Source organism: Vombatus ursinus, unplaced genomic scaffold (assembly GCF_900497805.2).
Source record: "Vombatus ursinus unplaced genomic scaffold, bare-nosed wombat genome assembly UNPS02009205.1, whole genome shotgun sequence".
In the NCBI taxonomy this organism is placed as follows: domain Eukaryota; kingdom Metazoa; phylum Chordata; class Mammalia; order Diprotodontia; family Vombatidae; genus Vombatus; species Vombatus ursinus.
Window position 1 is genome coordinate 62,017,427 of NW_020948983.1, and position 26,958 is coordinate 62,044,384.

Here is a 26,958-nt window from a genome sequence, read left to right on the forward strand (position 1 = left end):
AAGATCTGCTTCTGATATATTGTTGTTGTTATTCATCCTTTGTTTTTGAAGAGAACCAATGATCTGTGTGGGAACTGGATTGAGGCAGATCCTCAGCCTCACTCTCTTCCTGAGTCATTAAAATCCAGTAGCGGAGCAAAAGTCAATACTGGCAATGCCCTAGGATGCAGTGGATGACTTTGGCATCTTCAATGCCTAAGTTCTAAGCTCTCTACAGTACTGCTTCAGTCATCTTTATGGCCATTGAAATAAATTGTTCTCATCTGTCCATTCTATGTGAACATGGGCAAATCATTTAACCTTTCCAATGCCCTGGACAATTCTCTAAGACTATAAATCACAGTGGAAATCTCAATGTGCATAGAAGTTTCCATAGGAAAGAATTCTCTACACCAATGAAAAATCAGTTCTCCAGAAACATGGTGGATAAGACAAACAAGAAAATGACAACTTATCTGTTACAGATGAATTTTAGGGTATTCAATTTTACATATAGCTTTTGTATAATAACTTCTTGGTGAAAATAAAACTAATCAAACACTGAGTACATAGATAGATAGAGATACATATACATATAAATAACACATTAATTTCATTCTTTTGTATCACATCTAAATCTTTACCCAAGAAATTTGTGGACTTCCAGGAGATATGATGGTAGAATAAGAAGGAAATCACCTGAACTCTCCCAAATTCACCTTCAACAACTATAAAACAGCACCTCAAAATGAATTCAAAAAAGGCAAAACCAACAAAAAAGATGGGGTAAAACAGTTTTCTAGACGAAGACAACTTGGAAGGTCAGCAGAAAAGGTATGTCTCAGGTTAAAAAAAGGGGGGGCCGAGGTTGAGCTCAGTTCAGGACAAGAAGTGTCCTGGCAAGCCAGCAGCAAGCCCTGTCTCAGAAAGCCAATGGGAGACCCAGAGCCCCAGCACAGGTCAGTGAACAAGGCCTTGCAGCCCCAGTGCAGCAGCAGGAGAAAGGCCACCCCCCCTACCCTTTGGCCCCCATAACAGCACCCCCCGGCCAACTCTGGGCCTCAGCACAGCTCTAGGTGAATGGCCAGGCCGCAATGGGCCCTAACACAGCACCAGCATCTTATGTGTCCCAGCACAGAACAAGGTGAGTGGCCAGGCCTCCCAACAGCCAGCACCCCGAACAGCATCAGGAGAATTGTCAGACCCTCTGTAGCACCTGTGCAACCCCAACTACAAGCTAGGGCCTGCAATCCTAGGCACAAGAGCTTGACTCCTTCCATCCCAGAAGCAGAGCTCAACTTTAAAAGTAATCAAATAGGCTAGAAAAATTAGCCAAAAAAAGAAAAAAGAACCTGACCATGAAAGGTTATCATAGCGACAGGGAAGATCAAAACACAAACTCAGAAGAGTATAACAATGTTAAAAAAGCCTACATTCAAAAGCTCAAAGAAAAATGAGAATTGGTCCCAGGCCCAAAAAGAACTCCTAGAAGAGCTCAAAAAGGACTTTAAAAATCAAACAATAAAGATAGAAAAAAAATTGGGAAAAGAAATGAGAATGATGCAAGAGAATCATGAAAAAAAGAGTCAACAGTTTAATAAATGAAGCACCAAAAATGAGAAAAGTTGTACAAAAATTTACTGAAGAAACAACTCCTTAAAAAGTAGAATTAGCCAAATGGAAAATGAGGTTAAAAAAAAAAAGTGGACTGGCAAAAATAACTCCTTAAAAATTAGAATTGGACAACTGGAATCTAATGACTCTATGGGACATCAAAAATCAAACAAAATCAAAAGAATGAAAATATAGAAGAAAATGTAAAATATCTCACTGGAAAAACAACTGGCCTGGAAAATAGATCCAAGTGAGATAATTTAAGAAATACTGGACTACCTGAAAACTACAATAAAAAAAAAGGCCTGGACATCATACTTCAAGAAATTATCTAAAAAAATAGCCCTGACATCCTAGAAACAGAGGTTAAAATAGAAATTCAAAGAATCCACTAATCACCTTCTGAAGGAGATCCCAAAATGAAAACCCCCAGTAACATTATAGCCAAATTCTAGAATTCCCAGGTCGAGGAGAAAATATTGCAAGCAGCAAGAAAGAAACAGTTCAAATATCATGGAGCCACAGTTAGGATTACACAGGATTTAGCAGCTTCTACATTAAAGGATCAGAGGGCATAGAATACGATATTCTGGAAGGCAAAGGAGCTAGGATTCAACCAAGAATCACCTACCCATCAAAACTGAGCATAATCCCTTCAGGAGAAAAAAAAAAAATGGTCATTCAATGAAAGAGGACTTCCCATCTTTCTTGATGAAAAGACCAGAGCTGAACAAAAAATTTGATCCTCAAATACAAGACTCAAGAGAAGCACAAAATGGTAAAAAAAGGAAAGAGAAAGCATAAGGGATTCAATAAGGTTAAACTGTTTGCATCCCTACATTGAAAGATGATTCTTGTAATTCTTAAGAACTGTATCACTATTAGAGCAGTTAGAAGCACACATAGACAGGGCATAGACAGAGACTTTGATGGGATGACATCCAAAAAAAAAAAAATTAAGGGGTGAGAAAGAGTATTACACTGGGAGCAGAAGGAAGGAAGAAATAGAATGGGGTAAATTATCTCACATGAAGAGGTGCAAAAGAACTATTACAATGGAGAGGAAGATGGGGGCCAGGACAGTGGACATCACTTGAACATTACTCTCATTGGAATTGGCTCAAAGAGTTAATAACTTACACAATCAGTTAGGAAAGCAGGAGAGGAAGGGGTTAAAGGGTAGGACTGACAGAAGGGAGGACAGTGGGGAAGGCAGTGGTCAGAAGCAAAATGCTGGTGAGGAGGGAAATGGTAAAAAGAAAAGGATAAACAGGAAGAAAAATAGAATGGAAGGAAATACACAGTAATCATAACTGTGAATGTGAATGGGATGAACTCACCCATAAAACAGAAGCAAATAGCAAAGTGGATTAAAAACCAGAATCCTAGACTATGTTGTTTACAAGAAATATAGTTGAAGCAAAGAGACACACAGAGAGTAAAGGTGAGGAGCTAGAGCAGAATATATTATGTTTTAGGTGAAGCTAAAAAAGCAGGGGTAGCAATCATGATCTCAGACAAAGCAAAAACAAAATCTAATCCTCTTTTGGTTAGAGGAAAAGAAGGAAACTATATTTTGCTAAAAGGTACCACAAGCAATGAAATAATATCAATACTAAACATATATGTACCAAGTAGTATAGCATCCAAACTCTTAAAAGGGAAAATTAAGTGAGTAACAGGAAGAAATAGATAGTAAAACTATACTAGTGGGGGACCTTAACTTTCCCTCTCAGAACTAGATAAATCTAACCACAAAATAAACAAGAAAGGAGATAAACAGAATTTTAGAAAAGTTAGATATGATAGACCTCTGGAGAAAAGTGAATGGGGATAGAAAAAAATACACTTATTTTTTCTCAGTGGTACACGGCAACTACACAAAAATTGACCATGTATTAGGGCAAAAAACCTGGCAAATGTAGAAAGGCAATTAAATGTATCCTTTTCTGATCAAAATACAATAAAAATTACATTCAATAAACAGCAGTGGAAAGATAGATTAAAATTAATTAGAAACTAAATCTAATCCAAAAGAACGAGTGGATCAAAGAACAAATCACAGAAACCATCGCTGATTGAATTACCAAGAATAATAACAATAGGGGTAGCTAGGTGGCACAATGGATAGAGCACCAGCCCTGGAGTCAGGAGGACCTGAATCCAAATTTGGCCTCAGGCACTTTCTAACTGTGTGACCCTGGGCAAGGCACTTAACACCAATTGCCAAAAATAAATAAATAAATAAATAAATGAAATAAAAATGATAACAATGAGACAACATATGAAAATTTATGGGATGCAGCCACAGCAGTATTTAGGGGAAACTTTATATCTCTAAACTCTTATTTACATCAGTAAAACAGAGAGAGCGCAGATCAATGAATTGGGCATACAACTAAAAAAAAAAAAAAACCCTAGAAAAAAACCACATTTTTAAAAGCCCAATTAAACACCAAATTGGAAATCCTGAAAACCAAAGGTGAGATTAATAAAATTGAAAGTAAGAAAACTACTGAATTAATAAATAAAAGTAGGAACTGGTTTTATTAAAAAGTCAATAAGATAAATAAACCATTGGTTAATATGACTTTAAAAAAAGAAGTAAACCAAATTACCAGGATCAAAAATGAAAAGAGATAATTATAATTCATCATCAGTGAGGAGGAAATTAAAGCAATTACTTGGAATTATTTTGCCCAATTATATGCCAATAAATCTGACAATCTAAATGAAATAGATGAATACTTACAACAATATAAATTGTCCAGATTAACAGAAGAGAAAATAGAATACTTAAATAACTCTATCTTAGAAAAAGAAACTGAACAAACCATCAATGAACTCCCTAAGAAAAAATCCCCAGTACCAGATAGGGTCACAAATGAATTCTACAAAACATTTAAAGAACAATTAATTCCAATACTATATAAACTATTTGGAAAAATAGGTGATGGAGTGCTACTAAATTCCTTTTATGACAGAAATATGGTGCTAACACCTAGACCGGGAAGAATGCAAAACAAAGAGAAAAAATAACAGACCAATTTCCTAATGAATATAGATGCAAAAAAAAGTAAATAAAATACTAGCAAGAAGATTACAGTAATTTATCATCAGGATAATACACTATGAACAAGTGGAATTTTTCCCAGGAATGCAGGGTTGATTCAATATCAGGAAACTATCAGGATAACTGATATCATATCAATAATGACATTAATACCATATCAATAACACAAATCGTATTATTATTATTTCAATAGATGCAGAAAAAGCTTTTGACAAAATACAGTATCCATTACTATTAAAAAACACTAGAGAGTATAAGAATAAAGGGACCTTTGCTTAAAATGATAAATAATTTCTATCTAAAACCATCAATAAGCATTATCTGTAATGGGGATAAGCTAGAAACCTTCCTAAAAAGATCAATGGTGAAGCAAGGATGTCCATTATCACCACTATTATTCAATATTGTACTAGAAATGTTAGCTATAGCAATAAGATGAGAAAAAGAAATTGAAGAAATAGGCAATGAAGTAATAAACTGTCACTGCAGATTTGATGGTATGCTTAGAGAATCTTAGAGAATCAACTAAAAAACTACTTGAAATAATTAACAACTTTAGCACAGTTGCAGGATATAAAATAAACTCACATAAAATCATCAGCATTTCTATATATAACCAACAAGGCCCCAGCAGAGCAAGAGAGCAAGAGAAATTTCAATTAAAATAGCTGTAGGGTGCAGCTAGGTTGCGCAGTGGATAGAGCACCAGCCCTGGAGTCAGGAGGACCTGAGTTCAAATCCGGCCTCAGACCCATAACACTCACTAGCTATGTGACCCTGGGCAAGTCACTTAACCCCATCGCCTAGCAAAAAAAATAAAATAAAATAAAAAATAAAATAGCTATAGACAACATAAAATACTTGAGTCAATCTGCCAAGACAAACCCAGGAACTATAGGAATACAATTACAAAACACTTTTCACACAAATAAAGTCATAGCTAAACAACTGGAAAAATATCAATTGCTTATGGATAGGTCAAGTCAATATAATAAAAATGACAGTTCTACCTAAATTAATTTACTTATTCAGGGTCATATCAAACTACCAAAAAATTATTTTATAGAGTCAGAAAAAATAACAAAATTCATATGAAAGAACAAAAAAATCAAGAATATTAAGGGAATTCATGAAAAAAAATGCAAAGGAAAGTGAACTAGCCATACCAGATCTCAAACTTTATTATAAAGCAGTAATCATCAAAACTTGCTGATACTGCCTAAGAAATAGAGTGGTAGATCAGTAGAATAGATTAAGTACACAAGACACAGTAATAAAGTAGCATCGTAATCTAGTAGTGTTTGATAAACCCAAAGACCCCAGTTTCTAGGACAAAAACTCATATTTAACAAAAACTGCTGCGAAAACTGGAAAACAATATGGCAGAAACTAGGTATAGACCAACATCTTACACCATATAGCAAGATAAGGTCAAAAAGGGTACATGATTTAAACTTAAAGGGTAACATCATAAGCAAATCAGAAGAGCAAGGAATAGTCTACCTGTCAGATCTATGGAGAAGGGAAGAATTTATGACCAAACAAGAGATAAAGAGCATTATAAAATATAAAATGGATAATTTTGATTATATTAAATTAAAATGCTTTTGTGCAAACAAAATCAATGCAACCAAGATTAGAAGGAAAGCAGAAAGCAGGGGAACAATTTTTACAGCCAGTGTCTCTGATAAAGGCCTCATTTCTCAAATATATAGAGAACTGAGTCAAATTTATAAGAATACAAGTCATGGTCCAATTGATAAATGGTCAAAGGATATGAACAGGCAGTTTTCGGGTAAAGAGATTAAAGCTAACTATAATCATCTGAAAACATGCTCTAAATCACTATTAGAGAATTGCAAATTAAAACAACTTGGAGGTAGCACCTCACACCTATCAAATTTGTCAATATGAAAGAAAAGGGAAATGATAAATGTTGGAGAGGATATGGGAAAACTGGGACACTAATGCACTGTTGGTGGAGCTGTGAACTGATCCAACCATTCTGGAGAGCAATTTGGAATTATGCCCAAAAGGCAATCAAACTATGCATCCCTTTGATCCAGCAATACCACTACTACGTCTGTATCCCAAAGAGATTATAAAAAATGGAAAGGGACCTATTCGTACAAAAATATTTATAGCAGCTCTTTTTGTGGTAGCTAAGAATTGGAAATTGAGGGGATGCCTATCAATTGGGGAATGACTGAACAAGTTGTGGTATATGAATGTAATTAAATACTATTGTTCTATAACAAATGACAAGCAGGATGCTTTCAGAAAAACTTGCAAAAACTTATATGAACTGATGCAAAGTAAAGTGAGCAGAACCAGAAAAACACCATAACAGCAACCTTGTGCTATGAACAACTATAGTTGACTTAGTTATTCTCAGCAATACAATGACCCAAACCATTTCAAGACTCATGATAAAATTTACCTCCAGAGAAAGAACAGAGTCTGAACGCAGATTGAAGCATACTATTTTCATTTTCTTTTTTTCATACTTTTTCATTTGTTGTTTGTTCTTTCACAACATGCCCAAATATGGAAATATGTTTTACATGATTGCACAGATATAACCTATATCAAATTGCTTACCATCTGAGGGAAGAAGATAAAGAAGAGTAAAATCTGAAATTCAAAATATTTTTTTAAATGAAGGTTAAAATTAGTCTTTACATGTTACTGGGAAAAAATAAAAATTTTTAATAAATTTTTTTCTTTTTTTTTCTTTAATTATGTCATCTATCAAGTTCCTCCCACATCAAACCAATGGCATCTTCCTTGGATGACTCATACAAAACACAACAAACTGATCTAAGGACTGAACAGAAAATCTAAATTTATAATTAACAATAATTTCTAATTAAAACAAGGAGATATTGGCTCAGCCATTGCCATCATTTTTCCTTCTGTCTATTCCCTTTCCACACCAAAAAATTACAGTACTTTAAGATTTAAAATTCCACAATAGCTTCATGTAGCTGGCATTTACTCATTAAACACACACACACACACATATACACAGTAATTTAGTAGTCATTTCTTTAAGTCAAATTTAGCAAAATTTTTTCTAGTAATTTACATTTTGCCCAGTGCTGAATACTAACTATACATTTACTTCTTATCAAACTACTTCCAATTACTCTGCTTTTAAATACTATAGCACTACAATGTGATTTTTTTATTATAAAAATGTCATCAATATGTCTTTCAGGACAAATTCATTCGGATGGACTGAAGGATTAACTTTTTGACCAACCAAAAAAGGTTCTATCTCTCTCTTCTTTTAGAAGAAAACGGCTTTTGACATTTACCTGCCTAAAGGAAAGGGAATAGTCATTTTCTCATTTAAGATTCATGAATCTATAAAATAATATAACCTAATCCATTCCTCATCATGATGCTTGCTTGACTAATGTAACCACATTTCTATTCTTCAACTCTGCATCATTTGAGTTTAACCCAACTGAAAATAAGATTATTTAAATTTTAAAATATTCAAGAAGGAAGGGAGGGGTCAGGGTCAGGTCTATTTCCAGAATGAGATAATCAATCTGCCTTACTATTTAAACCAATTCAGTCTCAATGCCACTGTTTCTCTATACTTAAGCCTGGAAATGGTATGAAAATTATTCACAACCCACACAAAAGAGCTGTAAATGCTTTGTGATCCCCAGATGTGTTATCTAATTAACTGTGCATTATAAGTATACAGCATATACATATACAGCATGTTCCTGCTTTGCTTTTCATTTTATATACAAATTCACATACTACAAAAGTCAATTTAACCTCTTACCCAGGCCAAGTTAAGACAGACAGTAGTTACAAAATATAATAATAAAGATTGCCAATCTAAGTGCCATGAAATTCAAAGGTTTACATCTTGCATAACCTGTAGCAAAGCAGTAAATGTTTACATAAAGGACATAAAAAACAGATGCAAAGCCCAAAGGTTATGGTTCTTAAGTAATAGTACTTGAGTCTAAATTCCTGCCCCAACTGAAACTCAATATCAGAGTTGGTAGGGAAAAAGATGAGGGTTCCAGACCTACGACAGCATTCACGTAGAGAAATTCACTCCTGATGAGGAAAACTCCTTCCAATTGTTCTGAAATGAGTTTCTCTTCCTCATTTTCCCATATTCCCCCAATTCCCTTCAAGACTCAATTCAAATGCAATCTCCTTTAAGAGGCCTTTCCTGCTTGTCCTCCCCAATAACTTTGTAGTATTTACTTTGTATATATTCTTCCTTTAGCCTTTACTTATTTAGAAATAAGCTGTATCCCTGTAGTAGAAAGAAAGCTCTTCAAGCTTTACAGGGCTTAAAAGAACTGCCTCGCTCTTATATTTGTCTCTCTTTCACCTAGTACAGTGTCTGGCACATAGAAGTCATTTAATATATGCTTGTTCAGTTACTTACAGAGAGTTGCTGGGGCACAGAGAATTTCTTTTGCCAGTAAATGTTAAGGATGAGTCTTGGATGTAAATCTTCCTGACTCTTTTATCTGCTCAGGCAGACTGCCTCTACATTAGATATAAACTGACAAAATTATAAACTGAATCAATAAAGATTAATAAAATACAATCATGATGGCGACTTAAGTCACAATAAATCTTGCCAACCAACCAAGATGAAAACTTAGTCTCCTAATGAAGCTATTCTCCCTTCATTAACTATAGACTAAATCTTTAACAGGAATCAATAAACAAATTGAAGAAAACTGTTCAACTCAAACTCCCCAGGTAATCTATGTGAGTTCAAATACTGTAGCTTTTAAACAGCATAAAGTTTGTCTATAGCTTTTCTTTCTTAATCGCAAAGGCAAATACTGAGGAATAACTAAAACATAAAATTCTGATTTTTAAAAATAATCTTTTAAATACGATATTCAAGATATGCAATCCTCAATTGCAATCCTATTAAAAGGAGTAAATAAGATCTTTGCTCATTACTTAGGTTCACCTTCAGAAGACAACTGCCAAAGAAATTCACAGTAAAATACTCTAATTCAAAACATGCTAGTCCATGGCAATGCAGCAGTTAAAGGTCTGACAGTAAAAAAAGAGAGCTTCTACTCTTTGTATTTTTGTTAAGTAGCCCAGGATCTACAATGAAAGAAGATCCTAGGGAAATATTGCAGACTAAAGCTTTAATTAACATGTAGTTTTGATTTAAAGTTTACATATTTAACTAATGCAAGTAAACAGTATTTCATTAGATTTCAAAAGTTGAAACTAAACATTACAATTTGTGCTTTTAATTATTTAAGACATTACACAAAAGTCACAGTTATTATAAAATCAATTTTTTCAAATGTACACAAATTACCTCTCTGTGGAAGGAACACAATCCACTTTTCAAAACTAAAATAAAACAAAATATGTATGTTTGTATGTGTCTATGTGTGTGTATACACATATATTTAGATGTATAGATATATCTATTATACATATTGCCTTGTGTTCTAAATGATTCAAATCTCTGCTCAATGTTAAAATTACTTTCCCCCAAGATAACCAAGAATGCCACATCAAGCAGCTTTGAATTCCTATTTGGAATAAAGCAGAAGCCAGCAATTTTTCTAGGTGCCAAAATAGCAAGATTTTGCATGATATAGTAATAACTGGTTCATGAAGCATAGTGTTTGACCTTCAAAAGAAGTTAGGGTACAACTGAGCGTACCATTTACTTAGCTGTGCAATATTGGCTTTCAGAAAGAAAGGAAAAGGAAATACTTGAAGCAGGACCATCTAAAGCAAGAGATTGGATTACTCTCATATTTAATTCAAAACTTTAAAAAATCTGAGATTTTGGTGGTGTGAGACTTTTTCCCATCAACACAGATCATAACCTCTCAACAACTTTTCAAGAGCTGCTATGGTCATCTGCCTGCAACCAATCAGACAATAAGCTTTCCAAAACTGAGCTAAGCTTGAAGTACTTTATTGTGAAGAATTTTACAGCTTGATGGGAAATAGATTTAAACAAATCTTAGAATCCCCAATTTCACTCAGCTCATATACCTTCATGATGTTTTTCCCAATTCCCCCAAGCTACTAGTGCCTTGCCCCTAAAAATTACATTGTTACTTATTGTGTATGTAAAAATATGTGTTAAATAAATATGCAGCTAGGTGGCACAGTGGATAGAGTTTGGGGCCTAGAGTCAGAAAGATTCATCTTCCTGAGTGCAAATCTGGCCTCAGACACTTAATAGCTGTGTGACCCTGGGCAAGTCACTTAACCCCATTTGCCACAGTTTCCTCATCTATAAAATGAGCTGGGGAAGGACATGACAAACCACTTCTAGTGTATGTGTATACACACACACATATACACACTAACATATGTACATGTTGTCTCCCCTCATTAAACGTAAGCATCTTGAGGCCAGTGACTGAGGAACTACCTCATTTTTGTCCTTCTATTCCTAGAACCTAGGACAATGCCTCTGACAAAGCAGGGATTTAATAAATGCTTACTATTTAATTGATTGCTCTTATATAATATCTTCTTTGAATTTCAAATTGATGACAGAACATACAAATACCTGTACGACAGATGGAATAAATATAAAAGAATATATATCTCAATTATGGAAGGCAATTCTTTAATCCTTCGTTCCTTTCCAAGCTCCATTCACTTCTAACTCTCTGGACTTGCTCTACCAAGCCAAAGAAGCCTCAGCCTGCAAGTTCCCTCCACCCCTGGATCTCTCACCCTAGAACTACTCTCCATGCCTGCAGCCCCTTCTTCTGATTGGCTGATTCCTCCCAAAACCTCCATTTTAAGGAAAAATGCCCAGGCCAGTCATATCTGTTCAAAGATTTTCTTTAAAAAAGCATTACATGTAATTTTAAAAATCTGAAGATACCTAAATGTCCAACAATAAAGGAATGCTCAAATAAACTGCGGTGCATTAATGTAAGGAAGTCCAGCATGGACTACCAGGTCCAGCACGTATTGGGAGTAATATGGGAGTGTAATGACTTGTTTACAATACAATACTATATGGTTACATGATGCAATATTGTGTCATCAAAATTTCAAAGAAGGAAAAAGCTGACAAATTTACAATAAATTATTAAATTTAAGATGCATTTTATTTTATATTTTTTGAAATACAGCAATTGTGGTTTTTTTTTTTAGAAAAACCATTAAAGGGTTAAAGAAAGTAGACTTCCAGGAGGGCACTGAGTATTTTTTAGAAAGGAGGCTATAGGCCAAATAAGTTTGGGAACGTCTGGTCTAACACTACATTTCCACATATATTATATGCAAACTAATGAGTATACAACAACCACAATATTTCTTTTAAATGTAATCTTTTAAAATTTCTGAAGCCAAGTGAACCAAGCTAATTTTTGTTATTATTGTGCTTCAAGAAATGACAAAAGGGGGGGCAGCTAGGTGGCACAGTGGATAGAGCACCAGCCCTGGATTCAGGAGTACCTGAGTTCAAATCCAACCTCCGACATATAATACTTAACTAGCTGTGTGACCCTGGGCAAGTCACTTAACCCCATTACCTAACCCCCCCCAAAAAAAGAAAGAAAAAAAAAAGAAATGACAAAAGGGATAATTTCAGAGGAACCAAGGAAGCCTTGAATGAACTGATACAAAGTGAAGTAAGCAAAACTAAGAGAACAGTGTTCATTGTAATTATGATGAAATTGATCATGTGTCAAGAATTTGGAGTTTTTAAACCACGAAAAGGGAAATGTCTCCTTTTTGTGAATTTTCTAAAAATCAAATTAACCAATTATATAATTAATCATCACTCCCATATAATTTGAAACCTTATGGGATTTTTTACTTTAACTCAGGCATTTCTTAATACATTTAGGGAATTTTTCTTAACCTTTAATTCCTTCATTTTGAGAGACTTAAAAGTACAATTAAGTTGGAAGGTTAATAAATTCAGAAAGTTGTCTCTCAGCTTGCAAGTTTGTAAAACGCGAAATATCACACTGATAATTTTTAAAAATCCCAAACATCGCATGGGCTTTTGGAGGGATTAGTATGAAATTATGCAGTGTTTTATCACGTTGTGTAAACTTCTTGTGATGAACTGTCTCTGGTCTAAGTAACCTGGAATCTAATGAAGTAAGATGTTTATAGAAGAATAATATTATGACTTTCTCTGATACTAGTAACATTTTCCCAGTTCTTAAGAACAATAACATTGATAGGCAGACTCCCCATTCAGGTACATGAAATTTAAGTCCCAACTCAAAGGCATTCAGGCTGTATGACCCTAAGCAAGGTACTAAAAGTCTCAGTGGCCCATGAGGGAGGGAAAGAAGGAGAGGAAGAAAGGAATTAAGGAAGAGAAGGACAGAGGATAGGAGAAAAGAGAGGAGAGGGCAGGGGATGGGAGGGGAGAGAAGAAGAGGGGAAGAGAGGAGATGATTTCTCACTAGTTTAACAATTTTTTTCTTTCTTTTTTGTTTCAAACCTGTGATTTCATTGGGCAGAGAGAGGTCCTAGTGAGAGAAGTCCCTCTACCAATGCAGATCCACAACTGTTCAGTAATTTAGTCTTATACAGTGGCCTGGTAGAGGCTGGATTTGCCCAGGTATGACTTGAACCTAGGTCAATACTGCCTCTCACAAAATTCTTTTTTAATCATTCAATCAACAAACACATATTAGGTGCCAATTCAGTTCTAAGTGTTGTGTTAGATTACAATACAAAGGAATATGAAGACGAATATGAAAAACTGCCAGCCCTAAAGGTGCTTCCATTTTACTGAGGAAAACAACATGCTTACGTAATTTAATACAAAATAAGTATAAGGAAAAGGGTTTTTTGGGGGGGGGAGGGAACACAGGAGGTCCTAACATAAGGCTATCAGGAAAAAGCAAGAGATTCTGTTTAAACTGAGGCAGAGGTGAAAAGACGTTCATTCTAGATATGGGGCACTGCTGAGGGGTACTAAGGCAGAAAGGGGGAGAGATGGTCTTGTAATGAGGGTACAGGAAATAGGCCAGTTTGACTGAAGTTTAAAAGTACTTGAAGGGTTAGTATATCTAAGTCTGGAAAGGCAAACAAATTTCAAAGGCCGTAAGGAGCATGCCTCCTCAAATGTTCATACTATTCATAATCAACACATCTTTTAAGAAATCTGGGGTACAGACCCTGGTCCTCACACAACTTACTTTCATTTACAAGTTAACTAATCCTAGGGGGGAAAAATTTATTAAGCCAGACAGAAATGTAAAAAGAAGAGAAAACGGCGCTTTAAGGTTTGCAAATCATTTTTACATAAAATTTCTCATTTGATCCTTTCAACAACCTGAAATCAGGTGCTGTTCTTACCCTGATTTTACAGAAGAGGAAACTAAGTGAGTCAGTAAGTATCTAAGGCAGGATTTTGAGGTCAGATCTTCCTAACTTCAAGTCCAGCACTCTATCCACCAGGTCAGGAATTATATAGTGACTTGAATAATCCCTGTAAGTTTTGGGAGGCGATCGATTTTTCAGGAAGATGGGGAAGATCCTGTTTTGAGCATTCTAGGAAAATAAGAAATGAGACTAGTCTCGAGATTCTATCTTCTACAGGTTTCTGGTTGAACAAGACCTTTTTCTTTTTTTCTTTTTGCATCCTCGGGTTTAGATCACATTTCCATTACCTTAAACTGTCAACGTTATCAAGTCTCAGGAAGTTCCCCAACGATACCCTGGAGTTCCCTTGGAGCTTCTAAGTTGAGTCTCTGTACTGTCTACACATCACAGTGAAGTATCGCGGATTTCGCCACGGCATAAACTTTCTAGGAGCTTGCACGAGCCCACGATGTCTCCCCCGACCTCCCAACACCATTCCAGCTTCCGTTTCCATCCTCCACACTGCACTGCCTTCGGCAAAGCTGGAAAGCCACATTCGGACTTTGCAAATCTCACGCGCAATGAGCGCAACGCTGCGCCCCGAGCCCGGCCGCCCCCTCCTCCCTGCACGGGACCCTCCGGACCTCGTCCCCGCCACGGGGCCCAGACCCTCGAGTGGGGTGCCGCGCGAGGGCTGGGGATGGGCGGCCCTTCCGCGCCTAGCCCGAGGGCGACATCCCCACCCGACCGGCCCCAGGCTTTCGTCCCGTCGGTCCCTCCCCCCGGGCCTTCGTCTCGCCCGCCCCCCGGGGCCAGAGTCTCGCTCGTCCCGTCAGTCCCCCGCGGACGGACCGTCGCCCCGGAGGGTCCCCGGAAGAGGCCGGGGGAGGGAGATCGGAGGGTTCAGAAGCAGACTGGCCCCGGGGATGGGAGCGAAGGGAGAGCGGAGCGTACGCCGGAGACCCGGAGGCCGGGACGCCCCGGTGCGGGCGGCACTTACCGGGCAGGCTGCCCCGCTGGCAGGGGCTGGGGCAGGCCCCTCTTGCCTCTTCAGCCGAGACTTGAGGCTCTTCATGGTCTCCAGCGCTCGGCCCGGCTGTCGCGAGGGCGCAGAAGCTCGCGGGCTGCAGGGCGCGCAAGACGCTCCTTCCCCGCCCCACCTGCCACCTGGGGAGGGGGAGGGGCGGCCGGGGAGGACCCCGACGGGGGGAGCCGCCTCGGGGGTTCCCGCCCCACCTCCCAGCCAATCCTCCAGCGGCCCTGAAGAGGGAGGGGAGCCGGCCCGGACCAATAGGGATTCGTGAAAGGGGAGGGACTTCCCCTTTAAATTTCTTCTCCGCCCCCATCCTCTTCTTTCCCTAAGAAAGTTTGTTGGGATGCAAACCTGCTGAGATTTCAAGGGAAGAGGCAGAAGGGGTGGGAGCTGGGTGCGTTGGAGGCGGCATTGGTACCCCAGGAGCGTGGCCTCCGGGCTAGGCTAGATTCGCCAATCCTCTGGCCGCTCTGGCCAAGGCTCCTACTGGGGCTATGACCGCCCACGTGAGCTTTCCCATATAAAATGGGTTTGGTTCAAGTCAATTCAATCAACATTTATTAAGGGCCTACTACGTGCTACGCACTGGGCTAAGATCTGGGGATACAAAAAGAGGCAAAAGATAGCCCCTGTCTTGAAGGTTATTAACAAAACAACATTGAACCAGAAGAGTTTAGAGAGGAGCTGGATTTTCTCCTCATTGATCCTATTTAATGTTTCAGGGCTCATTTTGTCAAATAAGTTATCGTTGGCTACTTGTTTTTTTCTTTCTTTTTTTTTTTTTTTTTTTGGCTAGGCAATGGGGTTAAGTGACTTGCCCGGGGTCACACAGCTAGTGTCAAGTGTTTGGTCTGAGACCGGATTTGAACTCAGGTCCTCCTGACTCCAGGGCCAGTGCTCTATCCACTGTGCCACTTCGCTGCCCCTACTTGTCTCTTTCAAGCATTGTATCCAATCAAATATCCAGTTGTGTTAATTCTTGGTTCATCATCTTTCCAGACTTATTTCCCATTACTTGCCCTCACACATTCTACTTTCCAGTCAAAATGGCTACTTGCTCCTTTACATTCCAATGTCTCCTACCGCTATCTCCCCCTCCCTGGAATGCTCTCTTTCCTACCCCTCACTCATTCCTGTCTTCTTAATCCAATTGTTAGCCGTTGATGGCCTTAGGGGCAAGGGGAGAGGTGGTGAGTATTTCAGTCAGTTCTCCTATAATGTGAAATACGAGTTCCTAAAAAATCATTAAGCTATTCAAAATCAAGCAATAAAAGTCTTATGGGGTAAAACTTATTGAGAAGTTTAAAAAAACACATGGGAGAAATAGAGTTAGAGGCAAAACACTCAAAAACTTTGTCAGTGACATAAAAAAAAAAGAAACCTAATGAAAACAGTAGCATAGTTTTACATGTTAAATGGTTAAGAAATACATGAATACTACAACAAATGGTGTCAGCCTCCTGGCATTGGGCTGCTGTTTGACCTATATCTTGTTTCCATGGTCCAAGCTGGCAAAGCCCATGGTTACAGGGAAGAGGATGGCCTCAGCAGGCCTCAAGTCCAGGGCACAAGGGCCAGGAGCTGCTGCCACAGGAGATTGTATGGGTGAGGATTAGTCTGCCTCTGCCTACAGCTCCAACTGTACCAGAAGATAAACAATAAATTTGGCACTTTACTTTGAAAAAGACCTCCAGCTTGTGGAAGTAGGCATCAGAAGGGCTGTAGCTTGTGACTTATTGTAGGGTCATTTTCTGTATTCTCCCTGTTTCTCAAGGATGAAATAATGTATAAACAAATATAAATTTTTTGAAATTTGTGTTATCTCAAATTGTTGCCTAATATATCAATTGAGTGCAAACAAATTCATGATTTCAAAACAAGCATTACAGCAAAACTGACTGTAATGCCTACTCTTACACATGCGCACACTCACATACACACATACACATACACACACACACACACCACACCACACAAAGCTACCAACTACTAACAGTTGGATTAGGAAACCTGTAATTAGGGAATTTGTTGAATGGGGGTAGAAAAAGAGGAGGAAATGGGGGAGTTCATGTCTGATTTCTTCATTGATATAGGGACTCCGAGTGAGGAAACTGCCCTTATCAACATGGATCACCCATCCTGCAACTTACAGTGTCTACTTTGGAGACACTTAGAGAATTGCCTAGGACACAGAGGTTAAATTACCTTTCTAGGTTCACAAAAGTAATATGTGTAGTATAACTCGGAGGTCTTACTAACTCCCAAGGTAGAAGTCAGCTCTCTCCAGTACACTAGGCTGACTCTCATACTTTGTGTTTCTTTCTGCATTAAGGGGAAAGACTACAAGTTGACTGGCAGGTAAGAAACAAAACTATCCTGGGTAAAAATTCCTCCAATGGGTCCCTCCAATACACAGAGTAGTCCAACCAAAGGCTCTGATTCATACCATGCAAAAACAAATAGTATGGCTCAAAAAGAAATCAAATACATGCGTGAATAAAAAAACATGCACTTTGTGCCAAGCCCCATTGGTAAGAGCTAGGATACAAATAGAAAAAGCCAGACAAGTACTTGCTTTCAATGAGCTCACACTCTAATGAGGAGAGCCAACAAATAAAAGAGAGCTGAGGACTGATGGCAAGGCTCAGAGGTATTTAGGTTATTAAAATGATTAACAAGACAGCTCTGGGGGATAGCAGGTCATAGAGGCAGGGCAGATGATAAGGCCTGGTGGTCCTCCAAGTCATCAGAAATAATTGGGTTATTGACTTTTTTCTCATTCAAATTCTGTAAGCAACCCAAGGAAGGGGGAACACAAGGGGACAGATCACTCTGGTGATGACATTCTTCCTGCCTGACTGTCCTGGCCAAGAAAGCTTAAAAACAGTCCCTTCTGTCTTCAATGGTCATGATGGCAGGGCGGGGGTGTTTGAGGGACTTATTCCTTGGAGTCAGAAGCTCTTTATTTAAGTCTATGTATCCCCAGTGCCTAGTATAGTGCTTAGCACATGATAGATGCTTAATAAATGCTTGTAGGATTGAATTTAATTGAATTGGTCTCTCTTACATTAGTCACTTCCTTTCCCATGCCATTTACCACCTCCTTAATTTAGGTTATTATACTTAGACTGTTGAAATAAACTCCTAAATGGTTTGCCCAAGTCACCAGTGGCTCAGCCCTCTAATCTAACCTGCCCACTATCCACAGCTTAATTTTCCTCAAGTGGTACAAGGATCATGTCATTCCCCTACTCAAAAATCTCCAATAGTTATTTAGCTTGGTGTTAAAATCTCAGTTTATCTTGCCAGCCTTTTTGCTATCTATTCCCCTATCTAAACCCCACAGTGCCAGCTAAACTGGCTCAACATTCCCCAAATGTAGCACATACCCTTCTGCCTCCAGGCCTTTTCTCATGCTGTTCTTTCCTCTTGGAATGCCTATCTCTGTCCCTGCCAATCTCCACCTATGAAATCCTACCCATCTTTCAAAGCCCAGCTCAAATATCACCTCTTCCATAAAGCTTTCTCTGATCACCCAGCCTGAAATGATCTCCTGCTACTTTGAATTCCGCCATACTATTTTTATGGTATATATTTGCATCAAATCTGTACTGTATATTATTTATATACATATCATCTTCCCTACTTAATTGTAAGCTCTTCGAGGCCAAGGGTTGTATATCATGTGTGTTGTCCTATTCCCTATATATGTACTTAGTACATAGTCAGTAAATATTTACTGAATGAATGAGTGAATATATTTTTCTATTTTGTTATTACTGTGTACTACTATTTCTCTGTGTGTCTTTGTGTCCAGGGAAAACAAAACTATGAGCATTGTGAGGATGTGGGGGGGAGTCCTCCCACCCCACCCCCATGACTATCTAACTTGCCTCCCCCTAATTTAGGTTATTATGTTTGGACTATTAAAAGACTCCTAAATGGTTTGCCCTGTCACCAGGGCTCACCCCTCTAATCTAACCTGTCAACTGTTGCAAGGTTAATTTTCTTAAAGTAGTACAAAGATCATGTCATTCTCTTGCTCAAAAATCTCCAATAGCTCCCTTTTGCCCACCAAATATGGCACTTCGGTGTTACTGGAGCAATCTGTCTGTTCCTCTGGTTCAACACAGTTGTCTCAGGGACAACACAAGGCTCCAAATAAGCTCCCCCCAATTGGCTCATGGGAGCACTCTCTCGGATGTAATTAGCAATTCTGTTTTTAACTGGGCTTTAAGTTACACTTTCTGGAGTCCTTGGAACTGCAAGAGTTATTGTGACCTTGAGTGCTAGTTTCTTCTTTTCTGCTGTGAATTTGATAAAGCCAAGGAACCAGATAGAGTTGCAAACAGAGCTTGTGTCAGTCTCCAAAAATGTTAGGCAAGTTATTTTTGTGAGACAAATGCACAAAATCCCCATGAAGTCTGTGTCCAAGATCATTTATGGATTTCCCAGACTAGACATTCAATAGCCAGTGTCTGCTTATCCTTGCTTGAGAGCAGCTAAGTAAATAACTCTAGCTTAAATAAACAATAATATGTTTTTATATTGGTTTTGAAGCCCCTGAATGAAGATGTTTTCAGTTGCTATCACTACTATCCCTTAAGCCATTTTTACTATTATCATAACTATTTGCATCATCTTTTCCTTGAGGGAATCCAAGAGATTTAATAAGCCCTTTTATGATTATTCTTAAAACTTCATTTTACCACCTTGTTCAGAAGTCTATTTTCTTGTCATGCTTTTTCACTCCTTTTCAGTGATTTACTGGAGTCAGTTCTTGCTGTTGAGAGCCAATTGTTAAATTTTCAATGTGAGCATTTATACCTTGGAAAATGGTAGATGTTCCAAATCAGGGCTTGATTAGTTGTTTTGTTGATTGTCTATGCTTTAAAAAGTAACGAAGAACATGTTAATCTCACAGATTAAACTTAAAAATTTCTCCTTATACTTTTTTTTCCAGAGTTGATTGTTAAACATTTACCAGGACAGCCCTGCTCCCTTTCCTCTGATAAAGAAGAAAGTTTTTTCCTCTTCTCTTCCTGTTCCTTTCTTCTGTTTCCTTTATTTTCAGTTTTATAATATGAGTACTCTGCACTAAAACTCTATCCAGTAATGGGTTTTCAGAAGCTACAAAACTACAAAATCTAGGTAAAAGTTTCCAAGTATAGATGTGGCCACAGACTCTCTGTCAGCTGAGGACCAGACTACTTAAATTCTGAAAGGTCCTTCACTTGAAAGTTGGCTACCAGGGATGATTATTGATTGATTGATTGATTGATCACAGCAATTCATGAAGACTGTCCCCTGGGGCTTAGAGGATTGTGATCTGTATTAGTGAAGCATTGTGATTTGTCTTAGTAAAAGGGGAGGCAGGATCAGATCTGTGATTTCATTGATAGAAGGAACTCCCAGTGAGGAAATTCGATCTACACTTGCTTAATAGTTTATAATCTACGGGAGCTTTCTGGGGCTTGCCCACAGTTACACAGACAGTGTGTATCAAAGGCCAGACTTGGACTTTGTCTGATGTTGGGAGTTATGGACTCTGAGATACACAACTGTGTATCCACTATTCTGTGCTGCCTTTCTGCATTATCTTTTGAAGTAAATCTTAGATCAAGGTGAAGGAGTGTGAGGATCTGAGTCAGAGACCCCAAATCCCAGCTAGATGGGTCATTATCTATATGACTTTGGGCAAGTCACTTAATCTCTTTTCCTCTTCTTTGAAATAAGAGAATTGGACTAGATGTCCTCTAAGGTTCCTCTCAGCTCTCAATCTATAATTTTATGAACCTGTAAGGTACCCTCCAAGGTAGCTACATGATTCAGGAGATAGAGCGCTGGACCTGGAGTCAGGAAGACCCCAGTTCAAATCAGGCCTTAGACACTGTGTGACCCTGGGCAAGTCACTTAACCTCTGTTTGCCTAATCCATTGGAGGAGGAAATGGCAAACCACTCCAGTATCTTTGCCAAGAAAACCCCAAATGGGGTCTAGGAGAGTTGTACATGACTGAAATGACTGAACAGCAACAACAACAAACTCTATAAAAAGCAATTAGGAAAAATGGAAAGAGCACTGGATCTTGGTTCAAATCCTGATTTTGCCACTTCCTGTCCTTTCCACACACTATCTTACTCTTGTCTCTGTGCTTTTGCTCACTCCCCACAAAGAAAAATCACTTGGACAAACCATTTCCCATCTTGGTGCCTTAATTCTTCATCCATAAATCAGGTGTTTGGACTAACTAGCCTTTAAAAGAACTTTCCATGTTGAAAACTTATGATAATGATGATCATGAAGGAGATAAACAAAGCTACATATAGATATAAAATCACACAAGTAAAATGATTGCTTTCAAGAGCGGGAAAACTTCAAGTTAAATCACAGATTCCATCTCCAAAGAGTCTTTTCCCCCTCCTTTCTATTGAAGTGAACTGAATGGAAGTGATGATGGGAGTATGTCACTTCCAACTACTCTTGATAGTTCAAATTAAGTGAGCCAACAGTAAATCTCCATTATACAATGAAGTGACAGGAGCAGTCACCACTCCCTCCCAAAGTGGATGCCAATGCAGTTAGCCGGCTAAAATACTTATGCAACAAAGGTTCATCTGAATGAGCACCCTACTGAGGACTGAAACTTTAACCCCAAGTATGAGAGACTAGGGCAATACTCACACCCTCCTCTATTGTCAAATGCAAGACTGAAACAGGTTGGCTAATAATTTTTTTAATAAAAAGATAAAAGTCTTTCTGTCTCCATAGTTGCTTTGACTTCCAAACCATCTTCATTTTTTTCAAGATCTAAGTCCAGTGCCACCTCTTCCATGAAGCTTTCCCTAATCTTTCTGTTTAGGCTATCATAGACTCATAGTCATAGGCTGAAAGGAAATTTAGAGATCACCTAGTCAAGTCCCCTCATTTGACCAGTAAGGAAATTGAGACCCAGAGAGGTTAAGTGCTCTGCTCAAGGTCACAATGGTAATAAAGAGAAGGGCTGGAATTTGAACTCTGGGCTTCTGACTCCAAACCTACCATTTTTTTCATGAAGTGACTCTTCCCTCTTAAGAGTTTCTTGTTATACTTTTTACACATTGTCATAGACTAGCTTAAATTTTAACTTTTGCAATGTATTAATATACATGTTTCATCCCCAACCCTTGCTCCCAAGGTTAAAAATTCCTTGAGGGGAAGACTACAATTTTAAATATTTGTATCCTCAGTCCCTAGCATAATTCTATCTTCATAATAGATGTTTAATAAATATTTGTTGAGGGGGCAGAGCCAAGATGGCGGAGGGAAAGCAGTGACTTGCTAGAGCTCTCCCCCAAATCCCTCCAAATACCTACAAAAAATGGCTGTAAACAAATTCTAAAGCAGCAGAACCCACAAAAAAACAGAGTAAAACAAATTTCCAGCCCAAGACAATCTGGATGGCTGATCGCAAAGGTATATCTCGCCAGGCTGGGAGAGGAGCACAGTTCGGCTTGGGCATGCAGGCCACAGCAACCCTGGAGCAGGCCTCAGAGGACTGAATCACAGGCAGCTGTGGTGGTTTCCAGACTTCTCAACCCACGAACGCCAAAGACAACTTAGAAAGTCAGTGGGAAAAGTCTGTGACTGTGGTGAGAGAAGGGCTAGGTCTCAGCCAAAAGTCCCAGGTGCAGCCTCTGGGGAAGTGGCTGCCTCCTGAGCTTCTGGACCACAGACTGAGGAGAAATCCAGTGGCTGATCAGAGTAGGATTGCAAAGATCTCTTTGCTAGTGCTGAGGCAGGAATCTTTTGCTTTGCCTGTGCTTGGATCTGGGTCACAGTTCTGAGGGGCAGTGTTGGGGTGAGGAGGAGCACTGGCATGGTGGAGCTTGTTGTGTCAGTGGAGAGGAAACACCCCACCCCTTATCACAGCACCTTGGAAGAACTAAAAATTTTCAATCCCTAGAAGTATCTCTGAAAACAGCTATACAACCCCCCAAAGCTTAGGACAGTACATTCTCCACATTGGAAGCAGACTCTTACTTTAACAAAGAGTTTAAAACTCAAGTAATTGGTTGGGATCACGAGCAAGCAGCACAAAAAGAGTCAGACTATATTATCTTACTTTGGTGACAAAGAAGATCAAAACATACAACCAGAAGAAGAAAACAAAGTCAAAGCTCCTACATCCAAAGCCTCCAAGAAAAATATGAATCAGTCCCAGGCCTTGGAAGAGCTCAAAAGGGATTTTGAGAAGCAAGTAAGAGAAGTGGAGGAAAAACTGGGAAGAGAAATGAGAATGCTGCAAGAAAATCATGAAAAGCAAGTTAACAGCTTGCTAAAGGAGACTCAAAAAAATACTGAAGAAAATAACACCTTAAAAAATAGCCTAACCCAAATGCAAAAGAGGTCCAAAAAGCCAATGAAGAAAAGAATGCCCTAAAGAGCAAAATTGGACAAATGGAAAAGGAAGTCCAAAAGATTACTGAAGAAAATACTTCCTTAAAAATTAGAATAGAACAATTGGAAGCTAGTGACTTTATGAGAAATCAAGATGCTGTGAAACAAATCCAAAAGAATGAAAAATTAGAAAACAATGTGAAATATCTCATTGGAAAAACAACTGACCTGGAAAATAGATCCAGGAGAGGGAATTTAAAAATTACTGGACTATCTGAAAGCCATGATCAAAAAAAGAGCCTAGACATCATCTTTCAAGAAATTATCAAGGAAAACTGCCCTGATATTTTAGAACCAGAGGCCAAAATAGAAATTGAAAGAATCCACCGATCTCCTGAAAGAGATCCCCAAAGGAAAACTCCTAGGAATATTGTAGCCAAATTCCAGAGTTCCCAGGTCAAGGAGAAAATATTGCAAGCAGCCAGAAAGAAACAATTCAAGTATTGTGGAAACACAATCAGGATAACACAAGATTTAGCAGCTTCTACATTAAGGGACCGCAGGGCATGGAATATAATATTCCAGAGGGTAAAGGAGATAGGATTACAAGCAAGAATCACCTACCCAGCAAAACTGAGTATAATTCTTCAGGGGAAGAAATGGTCATTCAGTGAAATAGAGGACTTTCAAGCATTCTTGATGAAAAGACCAGAGCTGAATAGACAATTTGACTTTCCAATACAAGACTCAAGTGGAAAATGAAGAGGTAAACAGGAAAGAGAAATCATAAGAGACTTATTAAGGTTGAACTGTTTACATTCCTGCATGGAAAGATGATATTTGTAATTCATGAGACCTTTGTCAGTATTAGGGTAGTTGGAAGGGAAAAAATTATATGTATGTATGTATAGATAGATAGATAGATAGATAGATAGATAGATAGATAGAGGGCACAGGGTGAGTTGAAGATGAAGGGGTCATATCTGGAGAATAAAATTAAGGGGTGAGAGAGGATTATACTAGGAGAAGGAGAAAGGGAAAGGTAGAACAGGGTAAAGTACCTCACAAAAAAAACAGAAAAGAAAAGCCTCTTACAATGGAGGGAAACCGGGGGAAGGTGAGAGGAAATGAGTGAATCTTATTCTCATAGGATTTGACTTAAGGAGGGTATAACATACACACTCAATTGGGTATGGAAATCTGTCTTACCCTACAGGAAAATAGGAGGGGAAGGGGACAAGAGAGTAGGGGGATGATAGAGAGGAAGGCAGATTAGGAAAGGGGGTAATCAGAAGCAAATACTTCTGAGGAGGGACAGGGTCAAAAGAAAGAATAGAATAAATGGGGGGGGCGGGATAGGATTAAGGGAAATAGAGTTAGTTTTTCATAGCATGTCTACTATGGAAGTGTTTTGCATAACTGCACAAGTATAGCCTATATTGAGTTGCTTGCCTTTTCAATGAGGGTGGGTGGGGAGAGAGGGAGGGAGAAAATTTGGAACCCAAAGTTTAAAAAAAACACATGTTTAAAAAAAATGTTTTCATATGCAACTGGGAAATAAGAAAAAGAGGAAATGGGGTACAGAAATCTATCCTGCCCTACAGGAAAATAGAAGGGGAAGAGGGGGAGAGATAGCAGAGAAACCAGACTAGGGGAAGGGGCATTCTGAATGCATGACATCTTAGGGTGGGGGGAGGGGTTAGATGGGGTGAAAATTTGGAACTCAAAATCTTGTGGAAGTAAATGTTGAAAACTAAACATAAAAGTCTCTAAGTAAAAAAAAAAATTTGTTGAAATCTAAGTAGAAAGAACAAAAATCTAAAATTAAATGCTATTTATTTAAATGGCCAAGATGGGTTTTGGAAAAAAAAATTAGAAAATGTACCTTACTTCCTTCTTTGAAAAAGTGGAGGACTATAAGCGTGCAAGGAACATTGTCACTTTCAGTTATGTTGATTAGATTTGATGAGTCACTTTTTCCCCCTCCTCTTCTCTCCTCCTTCTCCACTCTTTCCTCCCCTTCCTCCATCTCCCTCTTCCTCTCTCTCTTTTTCTCTCTCTCTTTCCTATTCCTCTCCCTTTCTTCCTCCTCCTTCTCTTTCTCCTCTTGTTCTTCCTCCTCCTCCTCCTATTACTTCCCTGATATTATACTCCCTACTAATGCCCACTCCCATCCTCACTTGTTTCTTTGTTAAGTTTGATGTATTTCTATACTAAACTCTGGATGTCTGTGTTCCTTTGTCCAATCCAGAAGAGTGAGGATCATCTAATGCCTGGTCTTACCACCTCCTTGACCCTGATTGTACCATAAAGTACCTTAGGCATATAAGCATTATATGTGTTTAGTCCATCATGAGAGAGTACTAGGCAAGAAATGAGGAGACCTGGATTATAGTACTCACTCCAACACTAACTCCTATGTGACGTTGAACAAATGACTTCAGAAATATGTCAAGAAGAGAAAATTTGAGAATCATTTGAGTCGCTGAAAATCATTATTTTAAAATGTTTCTGATAGTATATTTCAAGAAAGCATAAATGAAAATTGTTCAGATCTATTACAAATAAAGGGCAAAGCAAAGTGTGTGGGAGGGGGCGGGGAGAAACCAACTAGTCATTTCATGAAAGGAAGCCAAAAAGGAAAATTCTCAGGAATGTCATAATTAAAATTGAGAGCTCCCACGTCAAAGAAAATTACTGTAAGATTCAGATAGGAGTTCAAGTACCAAGGAGGCACAGTCAGGATTCCACAAGACTTAGAAACTTCTACTATAAATGAGAGAAGATTGGTACACAATATTCCAAAAAGCAAAAGATATAGGTTGATGAACAAGAATAACTTAACTAGGCAAAGCAGAGTATAATCTTATAATGGAAAAATGATCCTTTTTTGGAATAGATGACTTTCAAGCATTTCTCATGACAAGTTCAGAATTGTGTAGGAACTTTGAAATGCAAACACAAGAATCAAGAGAAATGTAGAAAAGTCAATATATTTAAGCAATTGGAAGGAGCTGTATTATATGGTAGTGCTAACATTCTAATAGATTGGAAAGGAATATGTGTCTCTTTAGAACCTTGATGTCTTCAAAGGATATTGAGTGAATTAAATAAGAAAAATAGGAGACCTCAAAAAGGGGAAGGAGGTTCTATTTTGAGGGTTTTAAAAGAAGGGAGAGAAAAATTAATACATTGTATGGAAAGGAGAAAGATGTGGTACAATAGTATGGAGGTACACATAAGAGTGTGGAAGGGTACATTGTGGTGTAAGAGAAGTTATAGTGAAACATAGTCAAAGAGGTGGTAAGACCAGGTAAGACCAGGCATTAGATGATCCTCACTCTTCTGGATTGGACAAAGGAGGGTTGAACACATACACTCAGAATTTAGTATAGAAATACATCAAACTCAACAGAGAAACAAATGGGGATGGGAGTGGGCATTAATAGGTAGGATAATACCAGGGAAGTAATATTCCTAAGTAAATAAAATTCCTGGAAGGAAAGGAAAGGAAAGGAAAGGAAAGGAAAGGAAAGGAAAGGAAA

The 26,958-nt window shown here is 38.3% G+C and overlaps 1 protein-coding gene across 4 annotated transcripts in view; it reads right to left on the reverse strand.

The window, feature by feature from the left end:
- Nucleotides 1–26,958, reverse strand: part of UACA (uveal autoantigen with coiled-coil domains and ankyrin repeats) — a 141,113-nt gene that overhangs the window by 88,681 nt on the left and 25,474 nt on the right. For 3 of the 4 annotated variants that reach the window (XM_027851712.1, XM_027851709.1, XM_027851711.1), the window contains exon 1: nt 15,003–15,112. The exons of the other annotated variant lie outside the window; for it this stretch is intronic. In XM_027851712.1, the coding sequence (XP_027707513.1) occupies nt 15,003–15,077 (75 nt within the window). In that variant the 5' untranslated portion in view covers nt 15,078–15,112. Of the gene's footprint in view, nt 1–15,002; nt 15,113–26,958 lie in introns of those variants that run through there. 4 annotated transcript variants of the gene reach the window in all.